The sequence below is a fragment of the Malurus melanocephalus genome, unplaced genomic scaffold, assembly GCF_030028575.1.
Source record: "Malurus melanocephalus ecotype Western Australia unplaced genomic scaffold, MMel_1.1 scaffold_654, whole genome shotgun sequence".
In the NCBI taxonomy this organism is placed as follows: domain Eukaryota; kingdom Metazoa; phylum Chordata; class Aves; order Passeriformes; family Maluridae; genus Malurus; species Malurus melanocephalus.
In genome coordinates this window covers 311,588-327,692 of record NW_026623886.1, presented here as the reverse complement: position 1 = coordinate 327,692, position 16,105 = coordinate 311,588, and the positions used below count along the sequence as shown (strand labels likewise).

The 16,105-nt window shown below is 47.1% G+C and overlaps 1 protein-coding gene and 1 long non-coding RNA gene across 4 annotated transcripts in view; both read right to left on the bottom strand.

Moving 5' to 3' along the window:
• Nucleotides 1-1,834: 1,834 nt before the first annotated feature.
• LOC130583990 (uncharacterized) lies at nucleotides 1,835-3,099 on the bottom strand. The gene is made up of 2 exons (XR_008966477.1): nucleotides 2,784-3,099; nucleotides 1,835-2,366 (listed from the first exon to the last, which is right to left on the bottom strand). It is a non-coding gene; the product is annotated as an uncharacterized LOC130583990 (long non-coding RNA).
• A 3,084-nt stretch (nucleotides 3,100-6,183) lies between these two features.
• The window catches only part of CUNH8orf33 (chromosome unknown C8orf33 homolog), a 10,149-nt gene continuing 227 nt past the window's right edge, over nucleotides 6,184-16,105 (bottom strand). The window contains exons 1-6 of one of the 3 annotated variants that reach the window (XM_057383705.1): nucleotides 14,827-15,433; nucleotides 12,214-12,348; nucleotides 11,347-12,023; nucleotides 9,797-9,884; nucleotides 9,540-9,686; nucleotides 6,184-9,412 (exon numbers count right to left, since the gene is read on the bottom strand). In XM_057383705.1, the coding sequence (XP_057239688.1) occupies nucleotides 9,216-9,412; nucleotides 9,540-9,686; nucleotides 9,797-9,884; nucleotides 11,347-12,023; nucleotides 12,214-12,348; nucleotides 14,827-14,923 (1,341 nt within the window). In that variant the 5' untranslated portion in view covers nucleotides 14,924-15,433 and the 3' untranslated portion in view covers nucleotides 6,184-9,215. Of the gene's footprint in view, nucleotides 9,413-9,539; nucleotides 9,687-9,796; nucleotides 9,888-11,346; nucleotides 12,024-12,213; nucleotides 12,349-14,826; nucleotides 15,434-16,105 lie in introns of those variants that run through there. The other 2 variants (XM_057383704.1, XM_057383706.1) reach the window with 2 other exon arrangements.

The following is a 16,105-nucleotide window of genomic DNA, read 5'->3' as shown; positions in this document are numbered from 1 at the left end:
TGTGTGCAAACATTCTTGGCCTCATGCTGCCACAGAAATAACCCTAAAATTCTTACTTTGTTCCCAAAAGTGAGACCTTTCCCCTGCTTTGCTAACGTGAATGGTCTGAGATAAGTTACAGTGCTCCTGTATCCCCTCACTCTTCAGAAGCTGATCCTCAGCTCTTAGTTTTCCAAGTCTTATGCTATGAAGCAAGTTTTGCTCCAGAGGCACTGTGTTACTTCCCATTCCCTTCTGCCTTGTCCTTAACTCATTCCAGAGGTCACAGCCATGTTGGATGCTCCTGTAAGCTGTTTGCTGCCTACAAGCCTGGGCCTGGCACTGCTGCCCTACATTTAGATGGGCAGTCAGCAAAGAGATACAGTACTCCCAATTCAGTCACCCTGAATGACACTGAACTCAAATGCTAGGCACAAAGCTAAGGAGAGGATGCAGAAACTAGCAGGTCAAAATTTATCTCAATTTTCTATCAAAACTGAGCTACATTTCCTTAAAGCAAGAACAGTGGAACAGAGATGTCCAGGCAGATGAGAGTATCTCCCTTCTCCCTCACTGCTGTACATCATTAATGCCTTAGGGAATGGACCAAACCTTCAGCCACAGGTATTACAGCTACCAGTAGAGCAAAGCTCTGATCCAAATCTGACACTGCTGTAATAAGAGAAATCACTGAAACGGTAAAAAGCACTGAAATCCTAAAGAAAGTAATGCTAAAAGGGGAAAACATGACCTAAAAAGACATCAAGACTGCACTGTGGTCACTCTAAAGGGGAATGGATGAATGGAGCAGCCAAGGCATTTCCTAACTTCTAATAACACTGCTTGTCTCTTTTCAAATGAATAGAATACAGCAAAGCTTAAAAAGTGAAATACAGAATGCTATAGTTTCACATGCCTCTTCAAGATACAATCAATAATGAAATAACTTGGGCACATCTATCAGAAACTCAGGAGGCATCAAATTGATTATAAAAGCAGGGAGTAGACAGAAAAATGACAAAATGCTTTGTCTAAGATCCCATGGCTGACTCGTGGAATCTACCAGACATGGCACTCAGGGACACGAGGTGTCTCACTGGCGAACACTGCCTTCTCACACACACATATGTAAATCCTCCAGTTATGAAGTACAGCAAAAAGAACTGGCTTCGCAGCTCAGCATTATTCAGACCTCTGGAAAACCACCAAAGTTGTTCTCATATTAGAATGGATTTTTGTCTGACCCCTTTGAATACAACTCCTGGATCAGGTTACACCAAGCATCCACCTCATCGGTATCTTTATTCTAGTTGTGAATGCCTAATGAACAGCATAAACATGAGACAATTATGTAAGAATGCTTCCCAGAATACTTCTGCAGCCTTCCACAGCAAGGATTTTATAACCTTTTAGCAGCTTTAGCTTTACCTGGGACAAGGTAAAAAAGGGAAAAAAAACATGACAAGGGAAAAAAAAAACCTGTTTCCCAGACATCTGCATAATCAGCCAGAAAAGCAAACAGCTGTAGCTCCAAGGTCATGTAGAAGATGCTCTTGAATCTCCGTAAACAGCATGAAGACATGAAAAATGGAACAAGGACACAGCTTTCATATGTTTAATGTAAAATCCTGGAAATGGAAAAAAACCCACTCTCTAAGGTTGTTCCATACAGTCAAATTAACAGTTGTGCTTCTTGGCAAATGAAATTAAAATGTGTTGACCTTGATTTCCAGTTTTCACCTACTGTCTTTCAAAAGACAAAGTCATTTCTCCATGTTTCTCCTCATCAGATATGTAACCCAGGTTCAGTTTCTCCTTGTGCCCAGACAGGAATTCTTTAAAATATTCTTTTAAAAAAAAAAGTCTCATGGACGCAACTGCCTGTATCACAACTTAGTAATAGCATTAATTTTTTAGAGCCAAGATCAGATTTTTAGTCTTTCACAGCCAATGTTCTTCACCATCTCTGAGCTGCTCTCAGCAATCCCTGGAATCTGCCTACAATCCCTTTTCTCACTTTTCACACAGGCTGACTGGACTACAAAAGGGAGGAAAGCACTGCTTCTTACGGACCCCTGAAACCACGCTGCCTTTCACAGCACTTCTCCTCTCCTCAACACTGTTTAAGCTCGGTGGGAAAGACTTTCACAGAATCACAGAATCATTAGTGTTGGAAGAGACCTTCAAGATTTTCGAGTCCAACCCCTGCCCTAACACCTCAACTAAACCATGGCATCAAGTGCCACATTCAATTTCTTTTTAAACGCATAAACACATTAAGGGATGGTGACTCCACCACCTCCCTTTGGCAGCCAATTTCAATGCTTTATCACTCTTTCTGTAAAGAACTTTTTTCTAATATCCAACCTATACTTCCCTTGGCGCAGCTTGAGACTGTGTCCTCTGTTCTGCCAGTTGCTGCCTGGAGACAGAGACCAACTCCCACGTGTCTACAGCCACCTTTCAGGAAGTTGTAGAGAGTGATAAGGTCACCTCTGAGTCTCCTTTTCTCCGGGCTAACCAACCCCAGCTCCCTCAGTTGTTCCTCTCAGGGTTTGTGTTCCAAGCCTTTCACCAGCCTTGTTGCTCTTCTCTGGACGTGCTCAAGGGTCTCAATGTCCTTCTGAAACTGAGGGGCCCAGACAGTACTCAAGGTGCAGTCTCACCAGTGCCGAGTACAGGGGAAGAATGACCTCCCTGCTCCTGCTGGCCACATTATTCCTGATACAAGTCAGAGTGCCGTTGGTCTTTTTGGCCACCAAGGCACACTGTTGGTGCATGTTCAGTTGGCTGTCAGCCAGTACCCCCAGGTCCCTTTCTGCCTGGCTGCTATCCAGCCACACTATCCCCAGCCTATAACGTTGCAGGGGGTTACCGTGGCCAAAATGCAGGACTCGGCACTTGGACTTACTAAATCTTATCTTATTGGACACTGCCCATCCATCCAACTGTTACAGGTCTCTCTGTAGAGCCCTCCTACCTTTCAACAGATCAACACAGGTTCCCAGCTTAGTGTCACCTGCAAATTTACTAATGAAGGACTCAGTGCCCTCATCCATGTCATCAATAAAGACATTGAACAGAACTGGCTGCAGCACAGAGCCCTGAAGAACACCACTAGTGACTGGCTGCCAGCTGGATGCAGCACCATTCACCACTGCTCTCTGGGCCCGGCCATCCGGCCAGTTCTTAACCCAGCCAAGAGTGCTCCTGTCCGAGCCGTGGGCTGCAGCTTTTCCAGGAGAATACTGTGGGAAACAGTCTCAAAGACCTTGCTGAAGTCCAAATAGACAACATCCACAGCCTTCCCCTCATCCACCAGGCAAGTCACCTGGTCATAAAAGGAGACCATGTTGGTCAAGCATGACCTACCCCTCCTAAATCCATGCTGGCTGGCTCTGATACCCTGGGCATCCTTAAAGCGCTGTGTGATGNGCTGCACAATAATTTCTTGAAGTAAGAAATTATGCCTATCTTATGGAAAGGAGTAATTTAGATAATAGATTCACACATGTGCTAATGCCAACATTTACACCTTTCAGGTGTAACATATGCACCACATGAGTCACAGAGCTCTTTCTGGATGACTGCATAATGTTGAAATAAGCAGGATAAAAATAGGAATGTATTACCTTCAAAATAACAAGACTTCCTCCCACTTCTTTGCCCCCCAAGTTCATGGGCTATGCATTCCATCAGGATTCACTACACCAGCCAGAATTCACTACCTTAGCCAGGAGCTCTACTTTTGGTTGAGTCTGACAGTCTTTCTAAGTCTCCTACCTGAACTTTTGTGTAGCCTGACAGATGCTGAGAGTGTCCTGCCTTCTTTCCCAAGTGTTCCTTGGTTTCTGACATAACATTAGCACTTCTGTGATAGTGGCACTTCAGATCATAGTGGCTACCCCTTCTTCTGGCTTCTGTGTCAAACAAGATATGGTTTAGCCTCCCCAGRTACTTATCCAGCTCTTCCTGGCTGTGCTCCAGTTGTTTGCCAGCATTACTGGGGGAAAAAGAAGAGGATGGCGGGGAGGATTTGCTATCCCCCTCCTTCCTGGCCTCTTGCACATGTGGATTYTGTTTCATTAGAACAAGCACAATGATAATCCAGATCAGGTAGAGATACACAACCCAGACTTCTTCCATCTTGGAGGCGAGTTATCAGGACCTGATCATGCCTGTTGATGTACTCACAGGGAAGCCAAATGGACCAAACATCACCAGTGGTCAGCACTCCCCAGCTGCCAGCACACATGGCAGGACTGGTGCCAGGAACTAAACCACTGTGGTAGTGGATGTCACAGCTGGATTTTGCTAATGCAGCATGTCTTACAAACCTTCCACAGTTCTAAAGATGAAAGCAGCAGAAGCAGTGAGCAGCAAAAAAATTTTAGGCAGCAGAAAGATACAAGATCATTTGTCACAGCTCTGTGTGAGCTTAAAATAGCAGTATCTCTCCTCTTTTTTTTTTTTTTTTTTTTGTTATGGAGCTGCATATTAAATTATCCTTACTCTTTAACCTTCCTTCTGTTGGAATGTTCCAGCTGGTGTCTATCCTGAAGTGGTAAATTCTTCTTTCTAATTCAAAGAAAAGTTAGGATTTCCCTCCCCAAATGAAGATAATGTGTTACCCTTTAGGAGTGATTAGATGCTAAATCCAGTCTCAGCATCYAAACAATTGAAATGAGACAAGGTAATATCAGTCACCTGAAATACAGGATCAGTAGGACCAATTTGTTGGCTTCTTTCWGTTTTTGCTGGGAGAGGGAGTTCTYCTAGAAGTGGTTGCTGGACTCTGGAAGGAATTCCAGCTGAACTCAGTATGTAGGGATCCCTTGGAGATCCTTYAAGGGCTGTTTCTCAGTGATTCTGCCCCCTGCTTACTCAGACATGGGAAGCCCAAGGACCAATAAATGCATTTCTACTGACCAAGCTCAGGAGAAGGGGTTGGACAAACATCTGATTAGTGYCCAGCGTCCAGGGTTACAGACCAAATGTCAGCAGGGATGAGCAGCCACCAGGACAGGGCGAGCCCCTACTCCCTCCATCTGGAGGCAGGGTCTGGCTGGAATGGGACTGCATTTTGTAACCTTTGCTCAGGGGATCTGTTTACAGGGGAGGGTGACTAAAAGGAGCAGAGATCACACCCAGATTTCTGCTGTCTGTGTGTGCAAACATTCTTGGCCTCATGCTGCCACAGAAATAACCCTAAAATTCTTACTTTGTTCCCAAAAGTGAGACCTTTCCCCTGCTTTGCTAATGTGAATGGTCTTCCCCTCATCTACCAGGCAAGTCACCTGGTCAGAAAAGGAGACCATGTTGGTCAAGCATGACCTACCCCTCCTAAATCCATGCTGGCTGGCTCTGATACCCTGGGCATCCTGAAAGTGCTGTGTGATGACACTTAATATAAATTGTTCCATGACCTTGCCGGGTACCAAGGTCAGACTCACTGGCCTATAGTTACCTGGATCCTATTTCCTGCCTTTCTCATGAATGGGTGTCACAMTGGCCAACTTCCAGTCATCTGGAACCTCACCTGTGAGCCAGGACTGCTGGTAAATGATGGAGAGAGGCTTCACAAGCTCATTTGCCAGCTTCCTCATCACCCTGGGATGAATCCCATCCGCTCCCATGGATTTATGAATATACAAATGCCTCAGCAGTTCCCTAATTGCCTCCTCTTGGATAAGAGGGGGAYCATTCTGTTCCCTGACACCATCTACCAATCCAGGGGGACAGTTGTCCTGAGGACAAGCCATCTCCCCACTAAAGAGTGAGGCAAAGAAGACACTAAGCAATTCTGCCTTCTCATCTGCAATTACTAARTTCCCTCTTGCATCCAGTAGAGAACAAAGGTCAGTCTTACCCTTCCTTTTGTTGTTAATATATATATATAAAAACATTCTGTTAACCTTTACAAAAGTTGCCAAGTTAAGTTCAAACCGAGCTTTGGCCTAATTTTTTTCCTACATGCCCTAGCAACTCTCTTAAATACTTCTTGAGAGATCTGAYCCTCCTCCCAAAGATGATACACCCTCTCTTTTTTTCTAAGTTCTTTCAAAACCTTATTGCCCATCCAGGCTGGGCGTTTGCTCATTGACTCATCTTAGGCATGCAGGGACAGTCTGTTCCTGTGCCCTCAAGATCATTTTTGAAGCRYGTCCATCTTTCCTGGACTCCTTTGTTTTTAAGGRSTGCTTCCCRAGGAACTCTCTGAATAAGTTTCCTGAAAAAGCCAAAGTCTTCCCTCTGGAAGTCCAGAGTAARAGTCTTATTAGTGTTCCTCTTCATTTCACCAAATACTGAAAACTCTAATTTCGTGATCACTATGCCCCAAGCGGCCTCCAACCACATTTCCCACYAGCCCATCTCTATTAACAAACAGTAGATCCAGCATAGTCCCTCCCCTGRTGGGCTCACTCACCATCTGCAATAGAAAGTTGTCTTCTACACACTCCAAGAACCTCCTGGACTGCCTCCTTTCTGCTATACTAAGTTCCCAGCAGATGTATGGGATGTTAAAATCACCTACAAGAACAAGGGCTGGTGACCYTGAAGCATTCTYCAGTTGTTTATAGAATAAGTTGTCCACCTCTTCCTCCTGGCTGGATGGACGGGAAAAAGCTCCCAATGGAATGTCAGCCTTGTTGGCCTTYCCCTTAATTCTCACCCATAGGCATTTAACTTTATCATCACGAGTTTCAATGCCCATGAAATCAAACACCTCCCTAATRTAAAGGGCCACYCCTCCACCTCTTCTYCCTTTCCTGTCTCTTCTGAAGTTTGTAGCCAACCAGTGCAGTGTTCCAGCTCTGTGAGTCATCCCACCACATTTCTGTGATGGTGGCTACATTACAGCTTTGCTGCTGCACCAAGGCTTCCAGCTTTTCTTGATTGTTACCCAAACTGCAGGCATCAGTATACATGCACTTCAGCTGGGCTTGTTTCACCCCTAACTCAGGCTTTCCACCCTTCGGTCTGCTTCCACAGAGCCCAGCTGCATCCCCTTCAAGCCTAGTTTAAARCCCTTTCAATGAGTTCAGCCAGCGCATGAGCTAAAACCCTGCCCTTAACAGAGATGGAGCCCATCGAGCTCCAGCAGACCAGGTGMTGTGAAAGTYTCCCCATGATCAAAAACCCCAAAATTCTGATGATGGCACCAAGCCTTGAGCCATTTATTGATAATGTGGCTCTCCTATTCCTTTCATTGTTTTTCTCTGGTACCAAAAGGACTGAACAGAACACGACGTGTGCCTGTACCCTGTCAACCATTTGGTTTTGGTGCCCTAAAGTCCCTTTTAATTGCCCTGATGCTTTTCTTTTCAAGCTCATCACTGCCAGCTGGGACTTTCAGCAGTGGGTAATAATCAGARGGCCAAATCAGCCCAGGCAGTCTCTCAATGATATCCCATACCTGGGCCCCAGGGAGGCAGCAGATCTCCCTGTGGGATGGGGCCGGTCAACTTATGGGGCCCTCTGCTCCCCTCAGAASGGAGTCACCCACTAYGACTACCYTTCTTTTCTTTTTAATGAAAGRGGTGGTGATCTGACTAACAGGTGAAGCATAATTGGRAGGTTCCTAGCTAACCTAGGACAACTGGACAGATCATTCTCTGCTACATCATCTGGCTGATCCTCTAGATCCAGGGCCTCAGACCTGTCCTGAAGCWKCACCTGGGTAGGWGATGGGGGTCGGGAGGAATTCTTACTACCTTCTCAAATAGGGACTCATTTCACTCCCCTTCATGCACCAAATGTTCTACTGGCTGACAGTGGGAGGCATGGGAGTCCTCTGACTCCTGGTGGGCCTCCCTCAAGGATGGGGGCAGAACTCCACCAATCTATTTCCCTTTTGCTTTCCCTAATACTCCTTAGCCTTTCTACTTCCTCCCTGAGCTYACCAGTGAAAGGAGATCATTCACCTGTTCACACTGCAGGCATGCTTCTTCTCCAATGCCCCTTGGTACCAYTGATAAGCTCAAACACTCCGCACATAAATAGGTCTGGACAGATGCATCCTTTCTGGAGGACTGTATTTGGCTACGTATGCTTGTAGGAACTGCAGTTTTTGATCCTGTATAAACTATTGCTAACAAAAAACAAAAACCCAAAACCAACCAGCCAACAAAACAAAACACCGCTAGCAGCAGAATACCTGCAACACTGCCCACTTGCTCTGCCTGTGCAAACTTCCTCACAAACTGCCGTGTCACAYCCTCAGAGACGTGCCAGGCCCCTGTTTGTCTGCTCCTGTTCACCATACTCCCTAGAGCCTTCCTTTAATCACCCCACCACTGACTGGGGAAACCGTGTCCCACACAAAAACCATGCTGCATGAACTTAAGACTTCAGAGACTCAAGCAGTATTGACTGGAGACACACATTCAATAAGCCAAAATTTAATACAAATCTAATGGAAGAGAGTATTTAGGTGTGACAGTTGATTCTACCACCACAAAAGCTGGCATGCAGCTAATTTTCCCTCTGAGGCACTGGTGGTCGCAACTGGGCAACTTATAAAGTAAACTTTAAGAGCCAATTGTATATCCTTCCTAGCTGGCCAGAATCTGGCTTCAGCAACAAAATTTTTCCCTGTTTTCCTGGAAACAACTGTCCTTACATCTCTAGCCTAGATTAAATCAGGATGTGCAGTTTTATTCTAGGTCTGTACTTGCCAGTGAAAGAGATGAATGAGCAAAAATGTTTCTCACTCACTTTCCCCCGAGACCCTGAGCTTGTGCTCCTCCATGTAAGGGATAACATACTACTTGTGTTTGCTGTATGCCAGAAACTGCTTTCACACAGACTGATGGAGTGGAAGCATCCAACTGTCCACGGCTGGATCTTGATTCCAAACCATTCCCTCCTGTATGCATTGCTGTCTCAGCTGCAAGAAAAGCTCTGCTCTATTTAAAAGCAATAGGAGAATGGGAAAATCTCATGCTACAAAAGACAGATTCTACAGTTAATGTCAATTCTACAGGAAGGAAAGCAGATCCKTCCACAGTGATGACCCTTTCAAAGGTGCCTCTCTCCAGTGTGAGCATAGAGAAGCACTATGTAGCCTGAATTTTAGGGTCATATGCATAGTAGGCAAATCTGGCTTAAACTTCTAGATAAAGCACCCTGGAAGAGGATCCAGAGTTTCATGCATGACATTTCCTACTGCACAGCATCTTTCCACTGTTCTTCAGTTTACAGGAGATCTGGCACAGTTGTGAAAAGTGATTTTTCTAGAAGAAATTAAAGCGAAATTCTTCTTGGGGACTTGTGAAGTTAAATAGGCCTGTGTCAAGTGTTTTGTGTGACTCCGAAGGGGATTCTGCTGAACCTTGGCTTTTCCTGCAAGCTCCCAAACATTTCCGGATGAACTGGCCATTCTTCTTGCGGATGCTTCCCTCCAYCTCCACAATCCTGGCAGATTTTGCAGCTAAAAGAGGGGAGAAAAAAGCTGTAAGAGACTTTCAGTCATCTCATATAGTGAGGCCCCAGTCTGCAAAGAAGAGGCCAGGACAGAATCCCTTTCTTCTCCTCCTCAACATGCACAGTTCTCCTACCTGTTTCCATAAGCTTCAGCTCTCTGCACAGCTCCTCCTGCATCTTCTTCCTGTAGTCTCCAAACATGGCTCTCATGAGCTGACGCTTCTTCACCAGTGGAGCCTTGTCACTGCGCAGTGTCCTGATTGCCCTGAGAGCCTCCTCAGCTGCAGCAAAGGATAAACAACGCATAGGTTAATCCTTCCTGCTGGCTCKGCCCCTGCATTCCTGCCAATGCTTYCCCAAGGAGAGAGCTATTCTTAACTTCAATGCTTACCCTGCTTTGGAGTGGGTTTCTGTGTCTTCAAGCCGAGTTCCAGTTGGCTCACACACCAGTCCACCTCTTTCCGCAGCTGCTCATCTAACTGCTATCAACATGAGGCACAGTGAGCAAAAGGAAGTAAGTCATCTAAAAATTACAGCAGCAATTGTTACAAAGGATGAAAGGGAACTCCATTAAGTCAGGACTATTCCAAGTATCACGTTCTGGTAATCACTTCACAGACTTCATGATGTTTTCCCTCTAGTGYTTTTCATCAGATGAATTAAGAGCACTGTGCAAATGTTTAGTTGCAACTCACTGCCTCCATCAGATGGATTAAATACGTGGCTGCCATTCAGAGGGCGTGTTTCCTGGAAAGCTGTTCAGCTTTCAAATACATTTACAGATAGGAGAAATAAACATTAACAACAAAAAAACCCTATCCCCAAACCTGCACAAAATAAAAAAAAACCAACAAAACAATGGACAAAATTAGAAGCTGAGTCTTTTTTCTCAGCTCCTGTGCTTGCTCAACCAGAAATGCATGAGAAGGAAACTGAAGCCCATGAAGATGGAGGAAGCCAAGTCCCACTGAGCAAAGCCAGCTGGCTAACTTAGCTGTGGGAGAGGGAAACAGAGCTGCACCCTAGGACTGAAGAAATTCTTAACTCTTATGTACATGTAAAAACAAGTGCCCTCACACTGTCTCATTTCACCTACAACAGTCCTTCCAAAGGACTGGAAAGGCCTTACCTCACCTTCACCTCTTCCTAKGTCTCTGGTGTTCAGCAGTGTTTATTAGTAGGACTGGAGGTGAAGCAGCCCTTTGGATGGAATGTTCCAGAGGCGAGTGGATACTTAGTGCAATTGCTTTGTAGAATATTAAGAAAAGGAAGGTTTTGTGCAATCTTGTATTACAGTATTGATCAGCTAGTACTGCTTGTTAATGGTAACCAGTGCTGTAAAGTAAAATGAAGACCTGGACCTTAGCAGAACAGAAAATCTCAGGGTGTGCCATAATGGTGTTTACACATAACTTGCAACTTCAGTTGATTTCTGGGCTATGCCCTACAGAACCTGTGCTCTTCTCAAAGGCACTCTTGAGCTTTACCACAGGCTCTTGGCTACACCAGGTGGCAGCTCTGTGCCTTGGCTTTGCTCCTTGCACCATGAAAGCAMTTCATCCTGCAATGTGCACACCAGAGCTACAGGACTTGGCTCACCACCTACAGGCACCAGCTTGGCATCAGTTTAAGACAGTTACCTCCATTTCCTATTTTTATTATGAAAACATGGCACCCAGCTCCCAAGGATTAGCTGTCACAAGCCTAAACATGAAATGTTTCAGCACAAATCTGAAGGACCATTAACTTCCTTCACACTGGTTAAGTTCCTCAGCTGTGTAGCAGAGAAAGCAAACAGMTGCTGGAAGATGTAAGGAGCAACTGTGGTCTTTCAGCTTCCATCTGAAGGCTGTATGCTAATTGTTCATCTGTGCAAAGAGATAAAGAGTCTCTTTAKCTCAAGAGTTTATAAATTATGGGATCCCATCAATATTTAACTACCTGAGAGGTCTTCTCATCCTGATGGGAAGTATCCGTATTCTGACAGCTGTTAGCTTCCACCTTCCTGCTGGTCTCAGTTTCTTCTGTTTTCTTTTTACTGACAGGTGGTTTTTGTTTCTTCTTTTTCTTCTTCTGGGCTGCTCCACCTCCTGTTGTTTTCTCTGTCACTGCCTCATTTGCAGGGGCTGTCTCTGTTTGGGGGATCTTTGATGTGACATGGCTTCTATCCTCTTGGGTTGCATTCCCTGTCACTTGAGTCACCTCAGGCTTCTGTAAGGCTGAAGCCTGCAGCAGAGCTGCTGGTTCTGCTGGCAGTGAAGGATCTGCTGTGTGCTCTGTATGATGGCTTGCTGGAAGTAACTGAAGCTGAGGACAGTCTTCACCTGGGATGGAAAAGTTGAAAGCAAACTTGGGTTCTTGTCCAGAGGCAGCAAACCCCAAGGCTTCACTAAAGTACTCCTGCTTGCCAGCTCTGTCATTGCTTTGTACCTGCTCAGCACCACTGTCACCAGAGTCAGCTTCTGGGTAGATCTTGGAAAGCGTAAAATCAAATCGGAAGCTGCTGCCAGATGATGTGAACAACTCTGGCTTTGCCTCAGCGGTTGGGTCAGCCTTTTTCACAGCATCTGCAGCCTGTCCATTGCTTGGCTGTACTTCCACAACATCAGGTTTCATGCCTAGAAAGGACAGAGAATATTGTTTCAATACTGGTGTTATCAATACACCAGTTACCTACCATGGGGGTGCCACTGCAGCTCCCACTGTAAGGCACTGCCCAGAGTGGTGACTCAATCTAATGCTGTAACCTAACAAATCTACAGAAAAGAACCAAATCTCGCCATACCCYGAGGGACAGCTCAAGCTCACCTCTCTTCACACTCTTCTGACCCTCATCCATTTTGAGATGACAATCCTCAAGCACATTGCTCATCACTTCTTGCTTCTCTGTAAGAGGAGTCTCAGGGGAGCACAGGACCTTGAGAATGTGTTCGGTCTCCTCTCCTGCACTCAGAAAACACCGAGACAAGAAGCAGGTTATGATGGGCCTTAAAATCCACACTGTGGGATGCTGATGACTAAGTCTTCTCTGAATGTGCTCTGTGTTCATACCAGTCTGACTAATCAATAAATAGCATTCAATTGAAAGGGAACTCCAAGTGCCTTCAGAAGCTCAAATACTATGAGATGTTCCTAGAGAGGGGAAAAAAAAATCTTAACTGCTTATTATATACAGTCAGACTCTCACACTGCAATAAATGTGCTACTAAAGCACACAGAAGCTACAGAAGGCTTAGCAATCCTTTCCTCAAGGCAAAGACAAATCCCAGTACCTAGGTCAGTGTCTCTTCTCTGGTAAACTGGAAAAAATATGARCAGGGAGCATACCCTGAAAAGCAAGACCCTTGTTTGACTCCATTACAAACCAGCCTGACCACAAGTTTTTGTGTCAGAGCAAATTCTCCAAAAAGCAGAGTTGTTCTGTGACAGGATCCCCGAGACCTCCATTTGGGAACGCGAGATACAGTCTTGTAGTGTTTGTCTCATTTTAAGCCACAGAACTACCTGACAGTAGTACTGTCAAATGGGCACATCCCACCTCTCCCAGCTGCAGCACCCTRCCCTCTGGGGAAAGAGCCTTCCTCACCCAGCCAAATAATGACTCCCTAACATAGCTCCAGCCATTCCCTCAGGTCCTGTCCCTGGTCACAGAGAGCAGAGATMAGAGCTGTCCCCTGGGAGGAGCTGCAGACCCAGTGAGCTCTGTGCYCCATCTCCTCTTCTCCAGCTGAACAAAACAAGTGYCCTCAGCTGCTTCTCCTATGGGTTCCCCTCAAGACCCTTCCCCATCCTTGTGTCCCTCCCTTGGACACTCTCCAACAGTTCTAGATCCTTCTGATATTGTGGTGCCSCAAACTTCCCACAGCACTCAAGGWGACACTGCCCCAGTGCAGGGCAGCAGGAAATCMCCTCCCTGTCCCAGCCAGTGATGCTGAGCCTGATGCACCCCAGACCGTGGTGGGACACAAATGGGCTATGTCTTCACAGCAATCTGGGTGTCAGGGTCCTAAGCACATGTACCCTTATTTCAAGGGGTTTGGCTAGCTGCAATTCAGGCCTGTTACACAACAAGAGCTAGAGAAAAGCTCCAGAGCTGCTACCCTCCCTCACCTGGGAGTTATTCTGAGCTGAGGATCTCATGCATACATACAGTGCTACAGCCAAATAACTCATTGMTCCTGACCCTGAATTCCTGGCTAGAGCTGCTTCCTCACCAGACTTCTCCAGCAACTGGGACCCCAGGCAGAGCCTGGGTACCATCAGCAGCACTGCTCAGCTCTCCTGGCTCACATACTGTGCAAAGGGGCCCTTTTCTGCCCAGGCCACTGCTTCTGCTGCTTCATCCCTTTGTTCAGCTCCTGCCTCCTCTCCAGAAGCTGCTAACCCAGCTGCTGGACACTTGGGACCAGCATGGGACACAGGTSTAACAAAATAGTCTGATCACAGAATAGTTTGGGTAGGAACTTTAAAGCTCATCCACCCTTGCCATGGGCAGCGGCACCTTCCACTATCCCAGGTACCTAAGCCTGTATCCCAGCCTGTCCTTGGACACTTCCAGGAATGGGGGAGCCACAGCTTCTCTGGGCAACCTGTGCCAGGGCCTCACCACCCTCATAGCCTAATTCCTTCCTAATATCTGACCTAAGCATAATCTCTGTCAGAGGGAAGCCATTCCCCTTGTCCTTTCACTCCATCCCTTGTGCCCAGTCCCTCCCCATTTCTCCTAGAGCCCCTTTARGCCCTGGAAGGGGCTCTAAGGTCTCCATGGAGCCTTCCCTTCTCCAGGCTGAACAATCCCAACTCTCTCAGCCTTAATTCTCGTTGGAGCCTGATGCTCATGCACAGAATGTGGGCACCTATCAGTCACTTCTCCATCCTTGGGTACACCAGCAAACACACACCTGGGCATCTTACACAGGGTTCACAGCCCTCTCCTAAGGTTAAGTACCCACCAGGAACAGGACATGTGTATGCAGCTGTTTACAAATCAGACTGACAAGATCAAACTATGACCTTATAGAATTTTATCTATGTAATTTTTCCCTGGAACAAGCTTCACAAAAATTAACCTGATACTCTGGCACAGAGCTTCACAAAAATAAACCTGATACTCTTTTTTCCTTAAGAGGGAAAAAAAGCAGAGCTGTAGCAGAACCGAACAAGCCATTATAAGGAAAAGGAAAACATGCCAAAGAATACAGAAAATAGGGAGGACAAACACTAAAGGAATGAAAGATAAAGCTGCTTCCAGAAAGACAGTCCTCAAAGTCCAATGTTTTATGTTGTTTTGTGTTTAGGACAAATCCCAAATAACACAAGAACACAGAACATAAAGGAGAGGAGTGRAAAAACATCCAGACCTGCCAGTTCACACTCAAGGCTAGAATATGGTGAGGGGTGGGCTGGAAAATAGGAACATACCTAGTCTGGGGTGTGGAGTGAGATGGAGATCTGCCTCCAGCTGAGAAGTGCACCACTCCAGCTCCTCCTTGAACATACCTTGGGAAGCCTTGGACATTGTAAGGCAGAATGTTTAGAAGCAGTAAACTCTCACCTGCAAAATGGCGTTTTCTGAGGCCTTCTCCCCTCTCATAGGAGATCATACCTGGCTTTACACTGGAGGTGTGCTGTGTAACAGCTCATTTATACCATAAACCAACACAGCACAGGAACACGTGTCCTTTGTGGAGAGCACCAAATTAGCCCACTGCATTACAAAAATTACAGCTTTTAGTAGCAGGAAACCCCGCCACTCCCAGCAAGCCAGGACTTTCCACAGTCAAAATGTCAACATTTTTCTCCATCCGCCCCCTTTTTAAGGCCCCAAATAGAAAATTTCTCATTTTTCCTGAAGCTTAGTCTATGGCATAATGTCTCCACAGCAGGAAATTTCCTTTTAGCGCAGCTCTGGCAACACACAAAATTTATCTTTTAGACTAAACACAAGCCTTTGAGACCCCATATGTAGTACTTCTACGCTTGCTGCCTACTGCTAAGCACGTGGAAGTAAACGTTTGCAGTCCATCTGGGGACAAGGCACGATAAGGCACTGGGAACAAAAAGAACGTTCAGGAAAATGAGCTGAGCAGGGATTGGGAAAGGCACCAGCGCTAGGAAGGTYTTTAAGGAGAACGTGCGGGAGCTGGAGCCGGTGCGGTGAGAGAGGCTCGGCACGGGCCGGAGCCGAGCAGCAGAGCCCTCACCCGATCCATGCCCGACTCTCCCAGCGCCGCCGGAGGAAGCGGCCCCGCCGCACCGCCCACCTCCGGTCACGGGCYCCCTGTGAGCTTCGGGAGCAGCTCCGCCAGGCCCGGGCCGCCACCGCCAGCTGGAGCTCGGGGCCCGCTCGGGGCCCCCCCGGACCCTTCCCGGACTCTCCGTGGGGCCTCTCTCCCCGCCGCGGGGGCTGAGGGCGGACGGGCCGGGCGGGACCGGTGTGCACCGCCCTCAGCGATCCGGCCGGGGCCTCGCCCCGCGCTCCCGTTCCGCCCGCGAGGGCCCGGGCCCGGCGAGGCTGGGGCGCTCCGGGGCTGGCCCGATCGAGCCCCAGCGCCCACCTTGGCAGCGCATTTGTGACCCCCGAGCCTCCCTCCTGCCCCCTGAGCCCCACAGGGACCTGCCGCACACACACGTGTCCACGGCCGGGCCGGGCCGCGGRTATCCGCCGGTGCCGCCTGCCCTGGGCCAGATCCCCGCAGGA